Source organism: Lichenostomus cassidix, chromosome 6, assembly GCF_008360975.1.
Source record: "Lichenostomus cassidix isolate B80296 chromosome 6, HeHo_3.0, whole genome shotgun sequence".
Taxonomy (NCBI): Eukaryota; Metazoa; Chordata; class Aves; order Passeriformes; family Meliphagidae; genus Lichenostomus; species Lichenostomus cassidix.
The window spans coordinates 15,373,038-15,398,131 of NC_139487.1; the positions used below are offsets into that span (position 1 = coordinate 15,373,038).

At 35.0% G+C, this 25,094-nt stretch overlaps 1 protein-coding gene across 3 annotated transcripts in view; it reads right to left on the bottom strand.

Annotated features, from left to right (window-relative positions):
• Positions 1–25,094, bottom strand: part of MYOF (myoferlin) — a 60,943-nt gene that overhangs the window by 14,874 nt on the left and 20,975 nt on the right. For 2 of the 3 annotated variants that reach the window (XM_085065214.1, XM_085065216.1), the window contains exons 12-37: positions 24,538–24,664; positions 23,969–24,072; positions 22,982–23,050; positions 22,820–22,863; positions 22,343–22,425; positions 21,516–21,554; positions 19,695–19,819; positions 19,104–19,220; positions 18,566–18,743; positions 17,617–17,741; positions 17,258–17,364; positions 14,759–14,951; positions 13,586–13,741; positions 12,492–12,623; positions 11,030–11,193; positions 9,220–9,334; positions 8,987–9,092; positions 7,306–7,448; positions 6,837–7,010; positions 5,492–5,603; positions 4,130–4,207; positions 2,202–2,383; positions 1,951–2,109; positions 1,714–1,812; positions 1,222–1,383; positions 538–703 (exon numbers count right to left, since the gene is read on the bottom strand). In XM_085065214.1, the coding sequence (XP_084921340.1) occupies positions 538–703; positions 1,222–1,383; positions 1,714–1,812; positions 1,951–2,109; positions 2,202–2,383; positions 4,130–4,207; positions 5,492–5,603; positions 6,837–7,010; positions 7,306–7,448; positions 8,987–9,092; positions 9,220–9,334; positions 11,030–11,193; positions 12,492–12,623; positions 13,586–13,741; positions 14,759–14,951; positions 17,258–17,364; positions 17,617–17,741; positions 18,566–18,743; positions 19,104–19,220; positions 19,695–19,819; positions 21,516–21,554; positions 22,343–22,425; positions 22,820–22,863; positions 22,982–23,050; positions 23,969–24,072; positions 24,538–24,664 (3,259 nt within the window). The remainder of the gene's footprint in view (positions 1–537; positions 704–1,221; positions 1,384–1,713; positions 1,813–1,950; positions 2,110–2,201; positions 2,384–4,129; positions 4,208–5,491; positions 5,604–6,836; positions 7,011–7,305; positions 7,449–8,986; positions 9,093–9,219; positions 9,335–11,029; positions 11,194–12,491; positions 12,624–13,585; positions 13,742–14,758; positions 14,952–17,257; positions 17,365–17,616; positions 17,742–18,565; positions 18,744–19,103; positions 19,221–19,694; positions 19,820–21,515; positions 21,555–22,342; positions 22,426–22,819; positions 22,864–22,981; positions 23,051–23,968; positions 24,073–24,537; positions 24,665–25,094) is intronic. The other variant, XM_085065215.1, reaches the window with a different exon arrangement.

A 25,094-nucleotide genomic window follows, 5' to 3' on the forward strand; every position in this document is an offset into this window, starting at 1 on the left:
GATTTGAAATCCAGACAGATGTAAAATAATTGATTGGCTATATGCTTGATCCTCTAAAGAAAGCAATTAATTGCCACTTTTTGCTAAAAACAGATAAAACATTTTTGTGCAGGATATGTAAATCTTTCTCCAATATATAGAATTAAAATTAAAAGAAGAGTAAAACATGAAAATATATAGAGGAAATGTCAGCATTGTATTCAGACCATATTTGCTGGAATACTGATCATTACTTTGGTACTAGTGGAGAGGTGATCTGCAGGTACTTAACTTCCAAGTTGATACTAAAGAGGAACTTCAGGGAATGAACCCATCAAGTCTGAGAGTGGATTTGCCTTTGCATTATGCCCTCTTACTCTTCACAGAGTGTTAAACTAATTAATACTCTCTGTCAGACGTTTTTCCTTTCAGATAATATTATCTCCGACTAAGTACAGAACACGAGATGGCTATTCATCCATTCAGCATTCAGAGAAAGCACTGAAGGTAGGTAATTCTAGCATCTCACAAGAAAGTAGAACTTTTCCAGCTTTCTACCTTTCAGTTGTGGTGCAATGTCCTGTTTGGTAGTGTAGGGGTCACAGCGAAAGCTTTCCAGTAAATCAATAGTACATTGTCCCACGATGGGCTTCCGTCCAAACGGTCTGTGGTCTATTACTTTAATGACAAGGGATGGACTGTACAACTCCTCTTTTGGCAAAAGCTAAAAATAGAAGGTTAGAGGTGTTTTACAATGCAAACAGAAGAGAAAAAAAGAATAAAGATTTCCCCCCTAAATAAGAGATGTTACTTCATTCATTTGATATTGAACTACAGTGTTCTATGGCTGTATGGTGAATAAAAACTTCTAATCTTATCAGTCAATAAAAGTCAGTAAGAATAATTTTAATTGCCCCAAATCTTGAATTTTCTTGACTCATGCACAGCTCCCATCCTAGCAGTAGGAAAGCAGCCAAACCATCTACAGGTAAATCAATGCCTTTTCAAATTAAAAAAAAAATATATACTGCACTGGACTGTGCATATAAAATTGTGCAACTTACCAGGGACTGTACAGACATGTTTACATGATCTTTATTACAGTTTTCAGGCTCACAAATTGCTCATGGTAAATCAAAAAAGGATGTCAGTTTTTCTACTCAGGACAAATCTTTGACCTTTAAAACTATGGAGCAACTTATTTTACTATAGATAGCTGGTATATGGGTTTTTGTAACATACGACTTTCATGAAGAGAACAGAAGATGGAAAATTCGGTGTCTTTTTGAGGTTTTTGATCACCACAGATTCCACCATTTCACCTCCACATTCCACAATGAGACTTGGAGACATAACTGGTGCAAGTTGGTAGTTTTTCATGTTTCGCAACCCCCAGGCCAGAATCTGTAAAATAAAATCCAATATAAGCAAAAGTGGGAAGGGATATCAATATGCTTAATGTAATACTCAAAAAGTAGGAAAGAAGAAATGAAGTCTTTCCCATAATAGAAATTATAATAAAAAAAAATAAAAATCTGGCAAAATATTTCAATGTTCTAGTTCTAGGAAAATTAATGGAAACAGTGAAATTCACAAACATTTAAGGAAAAGAATATTTCTCACAACGATTTTTTTTTGTTTGTTTTCTGTAAGTAAATACGTAAGCTGTATTTACACACTACTGCCTATAGGATGAGCAGACTGTACTTGTATTCAGTTAAAGAGTATCCATACCTCAACAGCAGTGAGTTGAACTACTGGTCTGATTCCCTGAGGGACCATGTAAAGCTTTGGTGCCCTTTGTGATGGAAGGATTGGAAGGTTGGTACCACCCTGTTAAGACACAAACATGACTATTAGTTTCTCCCATCTTCCTTAGATGAAATACCTTGCAAGTATAAGACAGTTGTAAAAGAATATATACTGTATCTCATTATATTACACATGCACACAAAAAGGAGAAATATATACCTTGTCTCTCAAAATAAGTTCTGCAGCAAAAAGAATGTCTCCACTAGGTTTGCCATTATTTATTACAGGATACCAGAGCAGTTTTGGTGTGACATCCTCTTCTGGGATTAATTTGACCATGGGGGAGCAAACACTTCTTCCAAGGAATTCATCTTTACCCTGCATCAAAAATTATCAATAATAGCCATTAATGTACTGTCAACTAATACAAACTAATAAAAAGCCAAGCAGGGTAAAAAGACTACACCTACCACTTGGTCACTGTCAAAAAGTTCAATAACAACATTGGGTGGGTTTTGGGCTACTGACTGTGGGTCCCCAAAGATCTCAATTTCATTAAATATGAGAGTTTGGTCCCACGTGGGATTTAGAGTTGAATGAATGATCTCAGTTGTTTTGCTTTGATGGAGGAAAGAAACATGAGCATACGGATCTGAAATATCATACAAAGATTGAAAGCACAGAGTTACAGACAAACAAAACCACATCAAGCTATAAGATACACAACCACAGTTTTTATCAAATACAATGTGTTATTTTTCTACTGTTGTTACCAGTTGTATAAGCCATTCTATGTAAAACAAAAATGAACACATATACATAATTTATATTTAATAGAGCAATTTCCATTTGATTACTAAATCACTTCCTTTATACAAGTCTTGATTAACAGAGTAATAAATGAAAATAATAAAATATCTTGCAAAGCAGAAAGAGAACCAGAAAATTAAAATGAAACAATGTTTATACTAATCTTGTCTTAAATCTTGTCCATAGAAACTCTTTTTTGTTGTCTCCATTGACATACAACTGTACAGCCCCATAAAAAACTTAAAGAAATAATTCTAGTTCTGACTAGTTGCCAAACAACAAATTCTCCCAGGCTATGTTGCTCAGATCAAGGTTTGGTTTCAAACATGCTTATTTATAGCAACCTTTTCTTGTGAACCAGCTGAATGATTAAAGTGGTCTAAGCCCACTATTTGGCAGGCCTTTAGATCACCAAGAGCTCTGTAGAAGGTATCTGATGATGGTCATTAATGTTTCCTGTACAAATTGCAATTACTAAGGACTAAAGGCAATTTTAAAGGTTATCTCTAGGTCAGTTTCAATAGATTCTGACAAGGTACATGATCAGAGTTTTACAAAACTTGGCTAATTCTTCAAACTAGCTTTAGAGGAAAATAAAACATAGATGAGCTAGTTTATGTAGGACTGCATCTGAGGTGTCTGTCCTGAATTACACATAGGCAATTTAGAGGCATTTATAATTGTTTGCATTGCTTTTAAGTGCTGCATATTGAAGTAAGACCAAATACACACAGGCAGCTGTAGAAAACCCTCCTCATTTCAGAAAATAGCACTAAAATTAGTAAAGCACTGTATCTTCTGTAACAAAGGCATTACACTTACTCAGTTACAGGGAGAAAAAGGAGGATGCAAATGGAGGGTAATGGAGAAAGAAAATTCATTACAGCTTTGTCTTTTGCTGAACTTCCTTAAAGGAAGTGTAAAGTCATATTCTTACAGAATCTCAATTCAATTTGCTCTGTGACTTTCCAGTGAAATTTTAATTTGAATTAGCAAAAATTGAAACCCGGGTATTAGCCAGACTACAAAGATGCCAGATGGACACTACACTGTTGGAATACCTAAGAGCTGGAAATAAAAGGGCAAGCAGTACATGTGTATAAACAAACAAAAGGCATGCTTATCAGTAGGGCACAGTGTAGTTCTCTACCAGTTCATTTCCATAATGAATTAACATAAAACATTGAACACTGAGAGGCAGTTGGTGACATTACAGCCATCCAGCTTTCTTCATCTTTGCTTTTGTGCAAGCTACTTGCAGGAAAAAACTGCATGTAGATTTCTATTAGGAGAATCCAAGGCAAAAGGGCCTGGTCATGAGAAATTCAGACCCTATTTGAAATCCCATTCCCTCAGCAAGAGTTCACTGGCAGCAGCTGGTACAGGACATACAGAGCACGCTGTTTGCAGCAGCCACCAAATTTGGATCATGTGTAATAAAGCTGAGACTTTCTTTACAGCATAGTTTCAGTAGCTGGGACCTATGCACAGACCTTAAGGAGTTAAGATATTCTACAACCAAAAAAATCAAGTTACTAGTTCACAGCAAAAGTAGGTTTTCTGCACCTTTAGCAGGATTTTTGCATACCTGAAAAACTGTCTTTGTCTAAAGCCATGAGGTTTCTTGCCTGGTAGATGTAACAGCGAAGGTGGTAAGTATATACTCCTGTATCAAATAAATAAAAACAGTTCAACTGCATTATACAGGCATCTTTTCTGTAATGCAGACATTTTGAGTTTGTACAAACGTCTTACACATTTTAACACAAGTACTGCAGCAACATTTTTGCTTTTCGTGTGACAAGTGTATTAATACCAATGAGATAGCATCTGAGAATATTTGTTCCAACATGAAGCTGAATTTTTAAAAAAATCACTTATGCTATTTGGGCTTTTTTCACCATACCATCATCTAAAAATCCTTCTATTCAAAAATTTCCTCTTGAAACAGTGTGATGATAATCTAGCTCATCCACAGAGAATCAAGAACTGAGCATTCCTGTGCTTAGTTTAAGTGTTCACCATAGCACTTCCATGGTCCTGGGTTTTCACATTTTTAGCTCTTAGCTCTAGAAAATTATTCCAATTGCAACTCTGTCTCTTTGGTTAAAAGATTTTAAAAAAATAAAGCACTGAAGGTAAGATGGAATAGCTTAAAAAGATGTGAGTGGCCCAAACCCAGGACAGAGTGGGGATAAGTTACTACAGCTTTTCTTTAAAAGATGTCAGGTCCAAACCTTTCAGCCCTTAAAAAAAATCTGAGAACTACATAGCCTCATTGAGCTGAAACCTCTGACCTCTGGCAAGAAAAATGCCTTTTTTCTCCAAATGTGCTCATTATTAAAAAGAAACTTCAGCAATGTTCCCTGGGTTCTTAAATATTGAAGATTGAGACATGCATTCCCAGCAGGCTGATCAAGTTCTGCAGAGCTCAAATAAAGACAAGTGCTCCTCATAAAGGATGTTAAGTTGCAGGATTGGCCTCTATTCCTGTTAACTAGCACTGGTGCTTCCCATCTCAACATCCCTGCTTTTGTGATTCACATTACAGTGATTACAAAGAATTTAAAACCAATCCAGGTTGGCAAAGTTACAGTTTTGTTCACTTTGCCAACTGAACTACATGGTAGTGCTTCCTCTGGGCCAGGCATTGTCTGATCCTGCACTGAGCTGGTTAAGTGACCTGAACCAACAAAAAAATTAAATTTAGCATTAAAAATCCTGTCCCATACAGGGTTTTAAAAATATCTGTGTGACAGTGGACCGAAATTCTGAAATGACTAACTGTAATTTTTCTTTTAATAACTTAAATTGGGTTCCATCAAGGGTCTGATAGTAACTCGAGGGAAGGCTTATAAAGATAGATGTAAACCATGAAGAATTATGGCTTTGTTTGAGACCAAAATGAAACAGACAAGATTCTTGAGAAAGGAATTGTTAAAGAACCTACTGTCAAAATAGCAGGAAACCATTGGTGTATTGGCACCAAACACCTTTGTAGCTGACTCCTTGGTTTTGTCTGAACTCTTCCCTTCTCCATCATCGACACTAGTGTCTGCTCCCTGAAGTTATATATAGAAGAAAAGTTATTGAGTATTTAAAAACATAGAAGGAGCTCGATAGAAATGGATTGTATGGGGGAATTTATGGGTTTCTATCTCTCTTCCAGGACAAGAAAAAATGTACTTCTCTGAGTTAATGTACTTTACAAGATGTTTACTCAAGTCCAGAAGTAATTTCCTGTTGCAAATTGAAGCTATGCAGAAATCATATGCAGTCATTTAATCTTACTTCCAGAATTTCTTATTTCTGGAGATGTACTAGCTACCTATCAGCTTGTACTGGAGGAAAGGTCACTGGTCTTCTGCACTGTGCTGTGGCAGAGAACTGCTCTAAGCCTTCAGTCCAGGAACTACAGCTGTAAGTGAAACTGATATAGGAATTATTAAACTCTGAGGAACCAAATAAGGTGGAGAAAGAAAATGCTATCAGTGAATCCTTGGTCAACATTTGACTCAAAGAAGAAAAAAAAAGCCAAGAGAAAAGTGCCAAGTTTTGTTAATGCTAAACACTCAGAATCATTATATATTTTATAAAAATGAAGGAGCTTTGTCACATTATTTGCTACAGCCTGTATTTTGGTAAATAGAGGTTATTTGTGAATCTGTGTTAACCTGAAAACTTGAGGAATAATTGTATTCTGCTCATCTATTTGTGTTGTATGACATTCTGGCTTCTCCAACACTTTCTATTCTTTTCTTGTGTTTTCTTTTTGATATCTTTTTTGTGTTTGGTTGTTTATAAAAGCAAGTATTCATTAGGGGCAGCTTTTTCAATGTCTGTTGTTTCTTGTGCTGATGTTAAATCATCTGAATTACATGCATGAAAAGCTTGAGCTATCTTTTCATGTTATTTAGAGGAGGCTCATCTGGTAATTTGGCCTTTTGAGCTAAATCTCACATTATGCAACAATAATATGAAAAATAAAGTAATAAGGAAGATTTTAAAAAGTAATATAAAACATAAATTATATATAATGGGATATTATATATAATGGGATATATAGTATTTTATATGTAATATAAAATACAAAAAATTAGTAATAATACAAAAGTCTCTACCCCAACTTTGATGGTCCCTTTCAGACTAAATAATTTAAACAATATAGATTGTATTAGTTTCTCAGTTATATGTTAGTTTAGCAATGCAGGGGCTAAAATGGCTGATATACTAGTTTATTTACTGTGAATTAACAGATTGACCTTTGAAAGACATTTTTGAACTTTGTCCCTTACCAAAGCACCTTCAAGTTTAAAGATAGCTGCAGCACCATGTGTCTCTGAAGGAGCCATTTTCCTTCTCCATCGCCTCCGACGGAAAGTGTCAGAACTACGTTGTTCCCAGTGAAATTTCCAGCCAATCAATGAAGCATATTCCCATCCTTCCTGATCTTCATATGATGACATTCTCTAGAAGGTATAAATTCTTGTTATCTACAATGTTGTGTAACCATAGTGAAAAAAACCAGTACTTGCTCTGGCAGGCCTAAAAACCCCTATAAACCAAAGCTGGAAACGTCAATGCACAAAAAAGGAAAAGAAAGGGAATATAATGAAAACATAAAAGGTTCTTTGAGAATTTTTTTGGTTGGTATTACATTTTTCTTTACTCAGGAAATGAGCAATCTCTTGCAGATATTTTTTCCAAAAAGAAACTCAAAGAGTTACAATGTGCAAGCCCATGACTGGATCTCTCTTTTCTTACCCTTCCTGCTGTCACTCCTTCAGACAGATCCCTCCTACGCTTGCGCACCAGTCTTCGTCGTCGATGTGTGTGGTACATCTTCTCTGCAGCAACCCATGACTTGGGTTTAGTGTCTGGAGGAATAGTGATTCCATATTCCCAGCCTAAAACAGAATTGATGAATTGGTGTATTTTCAGAAATACAAGCAAGATAGAAAGAAGAAAAGCATGGGGAATAGAGTGAGTGTACCTAGAGAGGGTGAAGCTTTATCAACAAGATTATTCAGCATTGCAGACCCTAAATGTGCAATAGCCAGGGGACCACTGGTGGCATTTTATAGTGGTGCTGTGTTGTAATATATGTGACTATAAAAATCTCAACAATAAAACAGATACAATACATTTCAAGTTCTTTGCATTCTTGTTTTTCCAGATGTTGATATCACATTTTCATACTTCACTGCAGGAAAAACTAATCCTTAATTTTAAATAAGAGTCAAATGTTCTGTGCATATGTTCTGATCATAAAACTTTAAAAACTGGTACACCTGTTACTATATTTTTGCCCTATGTATTCAGTTGCCAAGTATCTAAGACTCAGAATTTAATTTAAATTAATCTCATTAAAAACTTACTGCAGATTCCTACTGAAAGTTTCACTTAAGACAGATATCAGTACTCTAAGATAAATATAAGATTTTTTTCTACTTTAATAACTAGCTATTTTTTTATTTAAAAGCAGTAACTATTTGAGAGTTTTCAGCTGGTTTAGAACAAAATAAAAATTTCTTATAGTTTTGCAAAATCCTGGGTTTTCCATTGTCTCCCATGATCTTCCCTTTTTTGTTAAATTATTTATTTTGTTTTCAAACCATCAAATCAATGTCCTGTAAATACTTTGCTACGAGATATTGACTACTTTTTCCTATTGCTGTAGAATACAAATTAAGGTCTTGGGTGGTTGTTTATATCACAACTTTCTCATCTGAGAACAGTCTTAATTTATTGTAAGTAAAAAGCATATTAGGATTTTCTAACCTGATCATGTTACTACCACATATACTCTGAAAATCTTTGTCTAGCAGCACCTGACTCTGCACAGAAAGATTTTGAAATCTTTTTCATTTCAGAATTGCCTAATAACCAACATTTCATCCTGATCAGTCTGCATGGCTCACTTCCCACAGATTTAGTGCCGTTATTCTGCCCTCAGCAATATAGGAATCCTTCCACCCTTGTGTGGTGTGTGGCAACAAAGGATGGTGTGGTGTGAGCACAAACTGGCTCCCCACTTCCTTTAGTCCCCAGACCTCGTGATTCAGTGTTATTTGGTGACTCATCCCATGGCTAAAGGCTCACAGGTAAATTACCAGACAGATCCAAGCCTGGCTTTGCCACATATTCTTGGTGCAACTACAGAGGTTTCAGCTTCAAGGTAATGCTTCTGACTTCTCTAAAAGCCCCTCAACTGCTGCTACTAATCCATTAAAATGGAAATAGAAACTGATGCAGACAGTGAACACATTCTCAGTGTCTTATTATCTGATTGCTTAAGCAACTTAATCCAAATATTTTCTTTGTATTTTTCCATAGGGCAACCACTATCGTGCTCAGGATATTGCTACAGTTTTGACATGTGTCCTCCTTCATTATGAACTACAGCAGATTGTACTAATAACCAGCAGATAACAGTAAATCTCACCATGTTCATCTACTGCTCGATTTAAATCGGATTTCCAAGCATCATCTTCCCACACCCATCCAAAAGGACATGTGAATTCACGTGGGGGAGGGGCTTTTTCTCCATTCTTTTATGTAAAGAAAACATAACAGGTTTATGCATTAGTAGAGTAAATACACAAATGCTTTGTGTAGCAAAACATAGTACTCCTCCTCTTAAATCTTTACTTATCCAGTGAAAAATTTAAGTCTCACCACATCTGTGAAACTCTCCTCAGATGCTTTCCATTCCCCTCCAGGATAGCGACTCTCATTTTCATATACTTCATCAGTAAACTCAGTATGACCAGCATCAGCTTCAGTCAACAAACTGCACATCCAAAAAAATACAATAATAAATAAAACCTATTTTAGTTCACTACAAAGAACATATTGAAACATAGTACAGAATGTGTACACATGGTGGCATTCTGGATCGTCCATCCATATGAAGGACACAGAAAAAACACTGAAGAAACTCCAGTAGCAGTAAGCAATAGGAGGAACATTACTCATAAATATGAGTGACTAGCAGGAATGTTTAACTGCTGTTTTATTCAGGATCTGCTTTCAATGTATCCTCTTGGAAAAAGAAAAAACATCATCTGGGTCACCTACACCCAGACTGCATATGACAGTTATATGCATCTCTAGAGCATGTGCATCTATATATGCCCTAACATTTGGCAATGTAATTAATTTTGTTTCCATTTATGCTGTTGACAAGGGAAGCAACCAGTTGGTTTATATTTTTCTAATTTGTAAGTAAAAGAAATAGAAGAACATTAAATCAGACAAAAGCCTTTTGCTTTCCCTTGGTGGCTCACTGCAGTTCAGAAGGCACTGAAGCATATTCCACATTGCCATTTGCTGTCCAAACAGAGCCACAGATCACCTCCCAGTGGAAGCAGCTGCATGGCAAAAATATGCATTTCAACAGCTGCATTATCTGAGAAAATATCTCCATGTTACTGCTTTTCTTCATGTCATATTATTCACTGAAATAAAAGCTATTAATTTAATATAAACAAAACCTCATCCATTCATACCTATAACTGATAAAATTTTACAATGGATCAAATTATAGCACATATTTTTCCCTGCACATTTTTCTGTAGCAACAGTTCTGTATTTTTTCACCATCAGAACACAAGAATTTTAAATGGGCCAAATATTTTCTCTTAGGAAAAAAGAAAACAGTCTTTTTCTCATGCTGGCTTTTGTGTATGAAACAAATAATGTACCCAGTCTGGTTTAAAGTGTGGCAACACAGTCGGACTGGCACAGCTCCAGAGCTGGAAACCTCTGGCAGAGCAAGACTGAACCTGTTAGGGCTGAGGAAGGACTGGCACTTCATGAATTTGGTCTGCCAGGGGAGGAGCTGTCACATGGCACCACAACCTACTGAGAACAACTGCCTTGAGTCAGTTTGAGAAACAACCTGTGCCAGTTGTTTAGCGATGGCCATGAAGCTTCTCAACATTTAACGAAATAAACACAAACAGACATGCAGTGTTAGTGAATGCCCATGCAAATGCTGTAATGGTGTTGCTACAGGATGAATTGCAGATGTATACTGGATGCCAGGGTTAAGTTTTTATCTAGGGACAATCCACCAATCCAAGGGTCTTGTCTGAAACCATCACAGCAGGATATGTGAATCTCACACAAACAGCTGTAAACCTCACTGTAGCTTCCTAGGCATGAAATACTATTATTGTGGTTTTTTAAAAGATGAAGCACTGAGACCCAGAAAATATAATCAATATAGCCATCATAACACGGGGATTGCAAAACTGTAAGTTCTTAGAAATTAATGCCTTCTTTCTGTTGCTTGTTTTTTAATGTTTTAAAAAACGTAATGTTAATTTTAGCACTATTAACTAGTTTTGACTATTGGCTGGTTTTAACTGTCCTGGAACATTCAGCTTAAAATCTCTTTCTCATCCAAGAAAACACAGAGGAGCCTTTACTCAACACCTTAAATGCCTTTATTCCTACCTGCATAAAATTTAAAAAATCTGACCTTCTTTCAGGATCAACCATCCATTCTCCTTCCCAGTCCCAGCCTTTCGGGGGTAGAAAGTACTCTCTTTTCAGTTTGATTTTTCCTGTAACATCAGAAAACTTGTGGCGACCAACAAGTCCTGAGGTACCCCACTTTCCAAAAAGGAGAGCCTGATTTTCATACTGTGTGGAAAGAAAGCAAAAATCCAGTTATTGTTCAGGAATAATAAACAGCTTTCAGGAGAAAAAAAAATTATGTGACTATTACAACTGAAACATTTTACTATAAATTTCCTTTCTCTGAAATTAAGTACTCCCTTTCCACATTACTGTGCAATGCATTAATTTCTTTCTTTCATTTGTTTCTGTTCTGTTTGGTAAACAATGTTTCTTCTTAACATAATGCCTCCCTACAACTACTGTAAAATTTTCTCAAAATTAAAGCTCTGTTAAATAAAATTCTGTTACATTATTCAAACAAGTTCCTTCTGTTCACTAAATGCATGATTCTGACATTTTTTCCATCTCAAATCTCCTCCTATTTAAAATCTTTTATTTTATAACATGTAGAACTGAATTAAAATCTTATCATAGTAGCTACCAGGGGCATGATTCTGGAGTCAGCCCAGTTTATATAGTCCATTTCCCTTCCTGGGATTATTTGTAGTTTATGATGGTCTTGAGTTTTCTGCTTTTATTCCTGCAAAATTGTTGGATTGTTGAAGACCAACTAATTCAATAGCCTCTTAAAATGTATACTTAAATAATGGCTTTGAACACCATTGCTTTAAGTGACTTAGTACAGCAATTAAATATTCAAGAACAGGAGCAATGTTGACACCACCATAAAAATGTCTTTTTATTAGCTATTTTACTGACACTAGATTATATGCACCATTAGGTGATGTGGCATATAAAACACCCCTGCTACTTACCATTACCATCCAAAACCTCTATTATATGCTCCGGGACTATTTCAAGTATTTGTATTCTGAACTTGTTAACTTTTCTCATTGAAATGTTATCATATTATAGCCTTCTGTAAGCAACAGTAAATTTTCCACTGCTACAAAAGAACCATTATTAAGCAAAACCACTTGTATCCAAGTGTAATTTGTAGAAGTGAAGAAGCAATTTAAAAAAAAAAAAAAAAGGGGGCTATTCACATGCCAAAACATAATGGTTTAAATCTCAATCTTAATTACACTGATAAAAATCTAAAATAATCGTCTTTGAAATTGCTGGAGTTAACCAGATTTGTACCTGACTAACCAGTTCAGAATCTGGTCTGCTGAAGTTCATCTGGTAGGCACAATGGACTTGATCATTAATTGCCTTGAATGGGGTCTGCTTGTTTCCTTATAATAAACACTACTCCCTCTTTCTGTCCAGCATGCAAAGAAATTCAAAAGAGCTCCAACTGCACTGAATTCCCAACACTCACATCCAAGTTTAAAGTAAGAAAGCAATGATGGACATACCATTTCTGCAAAAACACTGAATGTTCCCTCTGCAAAGCTATTAAACTTCTTTTCAACTGCACTGAGCCCCAGCCAAATGTTAATCCGCAACTCCGCAGGCATTTTGACATCTTTCGTCTTGTCCTGTGGGTACTGGCACACAAACAAAAATGTTATTCTTTGTTATGCTGTGCAGGTACTGTAGCTTTCAGTAAAATATATACAATAACACAGAGATATGAGTAACAATGTATGTTTATTTATCGCTTCCTGTATTGCTTTTTCTCAAAAGCCACTAATAATTAGTTCAAGAGAAAAACATTCTTTAAATGACACCTGCCTAGGGTATGTAAAAACCAAACACACTAACAGTAGTATCATCCCTGTTCCTGTATATTCTCTCCCAAGTTTCATTCAGCAATGAATTTTTAGTTTTGACATTAACTTTGATGTTGATATTTGAGTTTCTTGTTGGAAATGCAGAGGTTAGCAGGAATGGTTCAGTAAATGCAGAATCAGTGGGGATTTGCATAAAACCATGAAGATACAGGCTTGTCTGGATTGAAGCTTTAATCAATATAACTACTAGTAAAATGAGAAACTCTGTAAGTGCTATTGTTTTACAGTCAGATTGCTTTTCTCTGGTTTATTTCAATTTAAGACAGTATCAACTTCAATGGATAAAGGCATTCCCATTCAAGAGTATGACTCAATTCAGAGAGACAACTGGGCGTAGACATCCTCTATTGCTTGCAGAAAACCATCCAAAACTTTGAATAGATTTTTGGAACTTCTCTGACTAACACCCATTACTCCCTCTGAAAGTGTCCATTCATGTCCAATCCCAAAATACCAACTCCAGTAATGCTCTAAAAGATCTATCACAAGTTTGAACTCTTAGAAAAATCTCAGAGATAGGGGCTAATACTGGTTCTAACTGGCTTATGATGAACTTAAAACTTCTGTGATATTTTGAAGAAGCTATATGCAGTTAGCTTTTAATCTGTCCTGAGTTTTGACACCTCATTGTTCATAGTTTGCTTGCATGTTTCAAACTCATGTCAGAAGGCATCTCAATTTAGTTAATTATTTCTTAAGGAGAAAGAAAAAGGTACCTTTAAGAAGATTGTTTGGGTCTTTCCACAGTATTTTCCCGATGATTCAGGGCTTGTTGTGGAGTACAGCACTTGGTGTGCAGGAACACGAGCATAGGCCAGTCTCTTCTCCCCTCGGATCATCCATATGATTACATCAGGCATACTGTTTTGTGGCTGTGAATTATTTGTGGGGAAAGGAGAGTTAAGAAGAGTAACTACTAGAGCAATAAATTCATCTGGAGCTTAGAAAAGAGAGAAACATGAGCAACGGTTTATGTCAAAGGATTTATCATTTAGAATCAAGAATCACCACAAACTTATGACAAATAGGGGGAATTGTTTTATTTGGCAAGTAAAGCAATATATCATTCTGAAAGAATAATAAAAAATACCATTAAGATTTTTGGAAAGCAAGTAAGTTTTATTAAAAAAGCAATTCTTACACATTTTATAAATTTTTCTAAAGACATTTTCTATCTCTGTTTTCTTATGGTGACAATAGTGACTGAAGCCATATGCTGATGCTTTGGATTGACCTGCTACATATTAAAGTGTTTGTGATGCTTTCATGTTAAGATCATGTCATGGTAAGACTTTCAGCAGGAGACAGAAGCCACCCATTACCTTTTTGGAGTTCTGTGAGCTAGCTGCAGGTCTGATCAATTAAATGCTCTTTTTTTGTTTTAACCAGTAGCTTTACAAGGCATAAACAACAAATTAAAAATAAAACCATTTCTAAAATGTTGTGAAAACCAATTATGAGTTGCTGAAATTTTTTAAAAAACAAAAAAAAAAACTACAGAAACTAACAGATTTAACTCTGTTAGTTGAATACTGTGGCTAACAAGCTGTGGAAATACAACATATACCCTGCACTCCTTGAACCAGAAAAGTGACTTGCTACTCTGGAAGAAAGGAAAGGACAAAATACAGACACTTAAAACAGAAGAGGGTCTTATTCTACAAATCACAGAGTGATCATTACCCAACACACATTCTCAGTGAGGACTGAGCTAACACATGAGAACATCTTGTTTAAGTAAATTGCAATTACAGAGGTGAACATGTTTATTTTCACAGCATCTGAAATTACTGTTCTACAGAGAGTGGATATTGCTTAATCAGCAGTGAACTTTACACTCATTTGTGTTAGACAGGTATTGCTAAACTAATTAAATCACCAGCACTAACCTCTTCACTCAGTTGCAGTAATCTATCCAACCAATCCTCAATTTCTGTCAGAGTGGCTTTCACATCAGTAGCTTCATTTCTCATCCTTGCTGCTGCTTCTCCAATCTGTTTGAGAGACTTGAGGCGCAGTTTTTCTATCTGAGTGTCAAGGACTGTAATATTAGATTTGCCTTCTATGAGGGGAAATGGTTTACTGAAAAGAGAATATTTGTTATGGTTAATAATCTAAGTGGATTTTACTTAGCTAAGCTCTAAATGCAGACATGCAAACAGTAGCAATGGATTGAGTGCCATCATTTCATGTGATTAAAACAACTGGAACTGTGCCATTGCTTCTGCAGAATTTCCACCTGACAAAGTGTTTATAGTAAGCAAGGGAAAGGCTGTAGTTACATAATAAGCACCAAGATAGAACACCTTGATATGTTTGTTTTAATGTAATTGCTGCCAATCAAACCAAGGGAAATCCATTTCTCTATATATTCACAGTAAAAAATTATTCTCTCAAAATGTGCATCTCAAAAATTAAATCAGTGCCTTCAGACCAAGATTAGGTCTGGAAACTGTATATCCTTCACTGGAAACTGGATATTCTCAGAAACTCAATACACAAATGGGGCTTGTATAAGTCTATGACTAGAGTGATTTAATCCTCCGGCAAGAAAACATCAAAGAACTTTAAGAGAAATCCATGACACAGAACTTCTGAGTCACCAGAGGGCAGAGTAACTATTCAATGGAACCAAGAAATCATAGAACATCCTGAGTTAGAAGGGACTCTCAAGGATCATTGAGCCCTCACTCTGCACAGGACAACCCCAAAAAAATCATGCTGTGTCTGACAGCACTGACCAATCCTGTAGGATAAATGAGCTTTTTTGAGTTAGAGGAGGTTTGAGAAAAAGGCAGCTTTTCAATGACCAATTACTGGATCCCTTTAACAGAGTTAATTAAAATGTCTTTATTTTGATACTTTAGAAAAAGTAAAAAAATTTCCAAAGACCTTACCTAGTTTGAAAAGAGTGACTCTCCCTTGACCTACATTTAATGACATGTTATGCACTTCTAAGGGTTTTGATTCTGCAAAACTTTGACACTGACTGTTGTGCTTTCCACTACAGTTAGTTCTACAAATCTGAATGCAAGGGTTGTCTGCCCTGGGAGCTACTTATACATATATCAAATGTACCAGATCAGAACTTTCAGAAAGTCGTATCATTTTAGGTTTAAGTAGTGCACTGAAAACTCTCTCAAACTCCTAGCTCGTTAAAACCTTATCATGCCAAGGAAAAATCTTCCATGAATTCAACACAGGGAATTATGCCTTTGACAGAGGTTTTATGAGTTTGCTGAAAAAAAACCAAAAAGAGCATTGTATACCACAAGCAAGGAAGTTCATTTAGTGGATATATCTAAGTGCTATTGCTCCATAATGGTTGAGTGATAGTTTATAAAATAATGGACGGGATTAATAACAGGATGATGAACTGACCTAAGGTTTCAACATTCATTAGATGGCTCCATGTGGCAACAGCTTGACCTTTCCTAGAGTTTTACATTTTATTTTCCCAGAGTTTGGCAGTCCTTTCTCTCTGATTTCTTTCAGTTCACAGCATTCTACAAAGTTACTAACTTATATTTTTACATAAGCTTTCTGTCATGTAATTCTTTTTCTAATATATACTGATCTCCACTGTTTGTTTCCCCCTCTGTTTACTTTTATATTGGCTCTAAAACTTGATGGATTTGTTCTCTCATTTCATATTTTATTTCCTCTTATGCATAGTAACTGTTCTGTCATTTTTCCTTTTCCTGTGATGTTTTTTCACCCACTTGTTTACTCTCCCCATGTCAATATATCCTTATGTTAATGTCTTTTTCTCATATAATTCCTTCCTCTCTATTTAGAAGTTATTCTCTTTTAGAACTCTAAATGCTGAAAGCAACTCTACTGTTGCCTTCTCTGAACACTCCCATACATGCAGACGTGTTGACTAGAGGTTTATTCAGAAACGTGATCTTTATGGGTCTTAATCTCTGCATAGCTTTTGACTTTTTTATTTTGGCTTACCAGTAAATTACTAGATTTTCTTCTCTCTTCAGTTTCAGAAATAACATTGAGACATGGGTAAATCAAAGGTACATGAGGAATTCTAAAGAAGGGAGGATGGAAGAAAGGCAGCAAACAGACCTAATAGCTATTTTCAGAACAGTCTTCCCCGAGATTTTGTCAAGAGATACTGTTTTGTTTTATCATTGTCAGTAATAAAACTAGCCTGAGATAAAGGAGAATTACACAACTAGATGGATTATTTCATTGGTAACATCTATGATGTTTTATTACTTTTAGAGACTTTTGGAATTTCAGTTCTTAGGTCAATTCATGGGATTAGTCAGCTTTATAGTCCTCAGAATTTGTTTTCTGACTTAGCAGAGGCAATAGTGAAGATTCTGAGCAGGCTAGAATGATAACATAAGAGATAAAAAAGGTCCTTTTACCTTATATCTTCTGTAAGTTCATCAATCAGCTTCAACCACATTTCAGCTAATTGGGTTTCAGATATTTTAGCCTGCATTCCTGATTTTAAGGTGGCCAGGTTGGATTGCTGAGGAATTTAAAAGAAAAGAATTTGCATTTATGAACTTCCACTGTGGTTTATAGTCAGTAGGAGTTTCAAGATTTTAATCTTATTTATTTGTCAGTGTAAAGACCAAACCAAAAAAAGACTCAGATGTTTAAACTTGATTCATATTTAACAGGACTATTCTGATGTTCTCCCCCACTGTACTTAACAAAACATGGAAATAACAGTTCCACAGACTTAACATCAGCAAAAGAAAGATTTTAAAAGTCTTACCAGTCTTTCAGCCATGTTTAGGATTACATTCACAGGGTCTAATCTATGACTTATGTCCTCCCAAAAAGAAGTCAGCGTTACAACTGGCTTTGTGTTTGCCCATGGCAAGTAGTAATAATAATTACCTGGTGTGAAACATTTATGTGTAAGAGTTAAAATTCATGGCAGGAATACATACTGTACATTGTTGCTATATTTATTTCATTTATGTACTACAAATCATTCAAAACATACACACTGCTCCAAATTCATCAAAGAATTTGTATTTTCAAGCCACTGTAGCATCTTTTGAATGGCAAACTTTCACTTCAAATAAATTCAAATTGTTTCAAAATCCAACAGATTTTTAAAAATAAATTAGCTGTTAACATGTTCATTAATCTTTCCCATAACTTACTAATGTAGATGGCACATTAATGTAAGTATGTCTTTGAAATAAAATATTTTTAAAATTATTTTCCAGAGTAAATGTGATTATTTCATTTAACACACAGGAAAAAAAGAAAAACTCTTTGCAGTTAATAAAAAAATTATAGCCAAATGTATTTTCCTGTGATCTAGCTAGTTTGTTTTTTCTAGCCTGAGAGACGTATGGTTTAAAAACAAGTTATTATTTTATTCTAAAAGAGATATTGAAAGGGTGTTTTCCCTATTTAATCCCTAGATACCTCTAAAATAATGTAATTTCCTTGCAAATTTTGTGTCTATCTAGTACATGGTCAAAAGATTTCACTGGATTCTCTCAATTTCGTTAATAATCTCAGTAGGCCTTGCAGCAGGTATTCCATAAATGCAACTTCATCTCAAAAGCTGTGAAGAGCCACACGCTCTTTCCTGTCACATTTTCAGGAAGTGTTCAGTGCAGTTTGGGCTAACATTCCCAAGCTACAGATAGCACCTCAAAAGGACAACTTGAGAGTGTTTAATCCCCGAAGCAGAGCATCGTTACCGTCAAACACAGCGCGGCTGTACTGAGTGGTTGATGCCAAGGGCTTGCAGGTGGTGTCAAACTTGTTGCCGTAGTTGCCAATGCTCACTTCGAACTGGATGGGCTCTCCAGTGTCCTGCAGCATCGTAGCAGAGTGGAACACAGCAGCCAAGCAGAACTTCCGTCTGCGCTGGTATTTCTACAGAAACAGCCTTGTCAGTTGTAGTTCAAAACAGGATCCACACTTATAGAAAACTATAGTGATTTCTTAATGGAAATAATAACTTCAATAACTTTCTGGTTTCTGAGGAGAAACCAGAAAATGTAGCATGTATAATAAATTACTGTACTTGATATTATAAAATGCTTCAAATTAACACTTCTTACTACAAGGGCACAACGTTTTTGTAGCCACTACTGCTCTGCCACCACCGACCACCTCTCTTAACTTGAAGATTCAACTCCATTGTTTTGATTTTAGTGAGTTAAATCACTCTCTGAAAACAACCAGCCAAGGCACATCTCCACTACCAACACTGACAATAAAGCAAGGATTTACCTCAACAACCAGTAAGTCATCATTAGGAATCATTTCTAATTTTTTATTAACAGGCTTGCTTTCAGTTATTGTAGATAGTTCAACCAGAATTCTCCCTCTATAAGCAACTCCTTCTCCCTGTAACATAAACACATATCAAATCCAGTGTTATATATTTGCCCTAAATAAGAGTATTTTTTCTTTGGCTGTACATGATTCTGGCCTCACTGAACTGTTTTGAAAACTAGCGCAGAGGCATGGATGCACATATTTGAACAAGTGAAATAAAGCAGTTGGCTTTATTTAATGCAAGAAGTGAAAAACCTATCTATGCAAACACGGAAAGAAGACATAAAAATGCATGCAAAGGTGCAGTTAGTGATAATTATCAAAATCACTGCTGCTCCTTCAAAAACACCTTTAAAACAAAAATAGATAGGAACGGAAAATACTATCATACTTTCTTATTAATCTTAGATATTAAATATTATTCAAAAGGAAACAGCAAGTGGTGTGTAATATGAAACAAAAACCATTAAAATTAATTAATTAATTGATTAAAAAGAATTGGGTTTAATTCTTTTATAAAGCACAATTAATAAAGAAACTTACCTTTCCAAAGTTTAATTCATCATATGGGTCTGGGAATCCAGTGTATTCTCTTGGACTTCCATAAAAGTTTAGGTAACAAGGCCCAAATGTTGGTAAAAAGCCAACTTCAGTTTCTCCAGAGTTTACTAACAGAAGACATTACCATTATATCTTTGTTAATTACCATACTGAGCCAGAAAAAAATAATTAACATTACTACCAAATCCATTAGAAGAAATGTTAGATATTAGTTAGGTATTAGTAACATGAGAACACTTTATTCTCTGGATATACCATGTGAATTTAAAGTATAACACTGACTGCACTTGTACCTAACTTCCTTCTTCACTGTACAACACTTACACTAAATACTACTGCATGCAGCAAGCATCCCACGGAATAAAAAGAATTTATGTCCCACTCCAAAAATTTGGTTTTAACTTATGTGCAAGGGTAATATGCTCTTATGCTAACAGAAAACACGTTTTCTAGAAAAAATTGAAACTGAGTAAAACAACATTTGCAGTCACTTAAATGCCATGATCAAGCTAATCAGCCAATGATCAAGCTAAACAGCCACAGAAAAGATGCACAGTGTAGCAGGAAAAAAAAGAAACAGGTCTTTAACCTTGCAACTGAAATCTCCTGGAGTGATCTGCAGCACAGAGAGGGATGCACTGATTTCTCACAGGAAAAGAAGGCTGAGATAAGACAGTGAAAGTAAAGGGTTATGCCTTGTATGACTATGCCACTACTAAGTGACACAAATGGATAGTAAAAGTGAATGTGATGTCTTGATGTAATTTCCTGTCAACACAAAGTCACATATAATCTGCACAATATAAAATAAAGATTTGCGGTTCTCTATTTTGCATTTGGATACTGCCACATCCTTACATCTGAATCAGAAACAGTTCAACTTTTGAATGAAAAAGGATTGTTGGAATAATGTCCAATTTTTAAAAAGTTTTAACACTGAGCTGCTCACATCAGATCTCAGTATAACTAGATTTAAGATACAGATATGTGTTACTATATTCACTACTAACTGAATAAACAAAACAGAATGTAAGTTTTTAAACACATAGAGAAACAACAAAAAAGCTCTCCCAAATCTAGAACAAAAAGAATTTTTTTCCTATTTTTCACATTTAAAATCCAATTGTTTACTTCTAGGATGATGATCACGTATAACAGAAAGCGACTCTGAGAAATTACTTGAGCCTTAATCTTAATATTGCTTTATTAAGAAAGAAAGATAGTAAATGAAGTATTGTGTGGATGAATGTTGATTGCCTTTCAACTGCACTCCTCTTGTATTTATTTCTCACTATTTAAACATTTCCCATAAAATCTTTCTAAACTGGATGTCAACCTAGACAGTTATGGAAAAAGTCATCTCTCCAGGTAGTTACGGAATCAGATTTTATTTTCCAGATTTTGTTTATATAGCTTGCTAAGCATAAGCAAAACAGCCACTACTTATGTTAGGCAGTTATTTACTTCTGCGGGGCTCTGCAGGTGCAAATATACTTGTAATCTCGTAGCTAAGTTAAAAATTTCAAGCCATTGTTAGACTAAGCACTTGGTAATTGAAGCAACTACATGTTCATCTCTAACACACAGCTTGAAGCACCAGCCAAACAGAAATATTTTCAAACTGGTTCCAGTGCCAAAACTGATTTACAGAGTTAATTATGTTTGATACTCTTTAATCACAAAGGTGAAATCTTTTAGACAAATAATTATTAAAAACTATTTTCAAGCTGATGGAGTATCTTAGGCAATACTCTTTAGTTTGGGCAATGGAACACAAAATCAGTAACAGGTGAAGATATAAACCTTCATATGATGAAGCCCCTGTTCCTGAAGATGAAAAATCTATATTATGAAAAGAGAAGTAGTTATATGACAAATGACAATAGCACTAAAAAAACCAAACAAACCACACATCATAAAGCAATCTCCTTTAAAAATAAATTTGAAGGCCTGAGAAAAAATAAAGTTCATGTGGGCTAGAATTTTGCTTGATGTTTAGTTTTGCTTCCTTCCCCCCACATCTGAAAGCAGCCTGATAGTGCCCAGGAAATGAATATGTGGTTCAAGATAGTTCCTCTAGGCTAACTATCAGGAACACTTCACAGCTTTTAGGTTCTCTTCCCAGAGATTGAACAGATACTCTTATAAGGAAGCAAAAGAAGTCTTGTTTACCAGTGTCCAAAGAAGAAGTGGTTCTGAAGCAGTGACTCCAGATTGTCTTGAAATTAAATGTTTTACTAAGAGTCTAAGTAAATTTGCACATCTTACACATGGTAGATTGTAAGCTATCATATAGTTTTCTGAATTTGGGAAAGTACTCACAAACTTACGTAGTTCATTAATTTAATAACTTTATTATATAAAAAAATACATATTATAAATATATTTATAAAACAGAACACCAAATCTTGAACTACTGCTATTTCCATTATGATGTGGTTTAGTCATTAAAATTGTAATACTCTACTTTGAAAAGCCCCATAGATTGTTTTGAAAACATAAGGAACAGATAATCTTGTTGCCAGAGAATTGAGGGACTATAGATAAATATACTTTCTTAAAACACAGATCTTTGCCATTCTTTGTAACACAAGAGAAGAGAGTATGTTACACACTGCTTAATCAATTACCTTCAATCTCTCCTCCAGAAGAGGCAATTTTTGAGAGACTTAAATATGTTGTTCCAACTACATCATTTTTTGTAAGACGATCCCTAAAAAAAAGAAAAGAAAAAGAAAGATTTTATTTAAATATAATGCTGGTCATCATACACAGAAGCAGCCTACTAGTACACACATTTTCTATACCTGAAATGCTTCAATATTACTAAGACTAATGACTAATTACAAAAGTGGGCTGTAGACCATGATTAAGTCACCTGACTTTTACACGATCATTAAAAAGTGACAGTGCTCAGTTCTCACTGCACAAAATTAAAAATAATCTTATGTTACACTAATCAGATCTCTTGAAAAGAAACTATAAAGATGCTTTAACACTTGCTTAAATAGTCTCATAGACTGTAAAAATACCTCACATGTATAGGACCAGACTTCACTTAATACCATTTACTTCATTTAGTAATTTGATTAAAAGTCGTAACTCACCAATCAACAACTGAAAGTTTTATTTTCTCACACATTGAGGGAAACTGAAAAGAAAAGCAATGAAAGTAAAATAACTCACTACTTTTTTCACCTCTGTAATGTTAATGCCCTGAGTTCCAAAAGAATGGCTGTTTACTACAGAAACAAGGGTAAAAAACTGACCTTGATTTGAAGATAAATAATTTGATTCCACTCTGGATTAGCATTTTTCTCAATTATATTTGTGCAAACCTGCCAAAAATGAAATCAAATATGCAACACATCAAAGATAAAACAGACAAAAAAGTATTTAGTAGATATAATTTAGGACATATCATTATCTGATTGGAAAAATTAGGGATAGTAGTCAGCGAATCCTGGGTTTATGCTGCAACAAGCCATTGATACTCAATGAGCTTTCTGTTGTTAACTACTGCTAGAGTAACCTGCATATGCAGCATTAATGACTTTTGGAGGGAAGAGAAAATATTGAAACAGTGTTTAAACACAAAATTGGAGTTACTCTACTTTTTATTTTCGCTAGCTACATTTAAATGAAATTATTAAAGCTTGTTGTTTCCACAAGCTGCAAATTAATGTGCTTTATCACAGCAGCAAAATGAGATTAAGGAATTACTTGATTCCAGCTTTCTTTATACAGATTTTAGAGTAGATGAAGAATATGTCGTATGAGAGATGCTTTATTATTTGCTAGCCACGTCTTCTAAAGATCTTCTACATTACTGGGTGTAGCAACCTGACTATATAGCATATTAAATGACTGACAAAAAAATTGACTGGTAATGAATGTAAATTGTGCAATTGCGCTCCAGATCAAATTTGGCATCCTAAGGAACACATTATTATTTAAATGTACAAATGCTGTCAATCTGTCCAGAAAGATCTGTATCATTAATTCCTAAAAGCAATCAGAACAACTGGCAGGCAAGCAATCTGGCATATATCAGTTCCAGCCTTTAGTCATACATTCCTTTTATTAGTCATCAGTTTTACACCCTTTCTATTGTTCCTTAAAGTTCATTTTACAAAGTGAACTTTTTCACTGTTCATTTCTGTAATTCCAGTAAACTTAAAAAATCATATTGGCATATGAAATCCATTCTTAGGACTACAATTAGAATACAAAGCTTCAGATATTTAATAAATTACCTTTTTCCCAGCAAAAGAAACTTCCACAAATGGATCTACCAGGTTTTTCTTGTCTGCTTCTCCTCCAAATATTTCCTTGACAGTCTGTGCAAAAGCATCATCCACTGGAGAGGTGTCAAAGACAAAATTAAGGTGGTTGCTTATTTATCACTACCACTACCACTACTACTACTACTATTATTCTTCCTAAATAATAAATTTCCCATTACAATCTTACCAAAATCAGTGAGCTTACAGATCTAGGAAGGGTGAAGTCTAACCTGATAAACAAAATTCTGCAGTGTTGCAGGTAATAATTAAGAATTTTGACTTAGGAGCAATTTAAGAATATAGATTTTTCAAACATCATAAGAAGTGCTGATGTGCTCCTGAATTTAAAGGCATCACTGTATTTGAAAAGCATTATACATGTATTTGTAGACATTGACATTTGTTGGCAAAATATAGGTGAGAAAATACGCTAGTAAGGGAAAAAAGTCACCTATATTCTATTCTGAAGAGCTAACACAAGTAACTATTTCTAATGGTAACCAAATATGCTGATGAAGAAGCAGGGAGAAGCTACATACTTTGTGGAATGTCCTCAGCTCTGTAGATTTTGAGAAGGAAAGTGACCCATCGAAGTGCAATTCCTGCAGGTAATAAAAGATTGCTCTCCACATCATCACTTTCATTATCTCTCTCCCTTTTTTCAACCTGTTGGGGGATACAGTTGTAGACAAGAAAGACAGGGTAATGTACAGAATTAGAATTAAGGTGATTAGTTAAACTGGTGCCCACAACATTCTTTATAGAGAAGACTATTGACAGTTTCATTATGAAGAATGAGACTGCATCAAATTATCAAGCCACAAAAATTTAATTCTAGCTAAACTATTTCACTTTCAGTTTTATCTCTAAAGTACTCAATTGCAGGAGCCCAGTATAATCACACTTTCAAAATCATCATCATCAGATTATGATGATTTTGGCAGATGTACAACGCCAGCTTCATGCAAATTTCTTACTCATCTCAAGATAAGACATTTAGTACAATTAGAGAAGGCTTACAACTCTGATACAATTTACCAGAACTTACTGCTCCCTCATTTAAAAATAAACACAGCACAAATAACTAGACATCCTT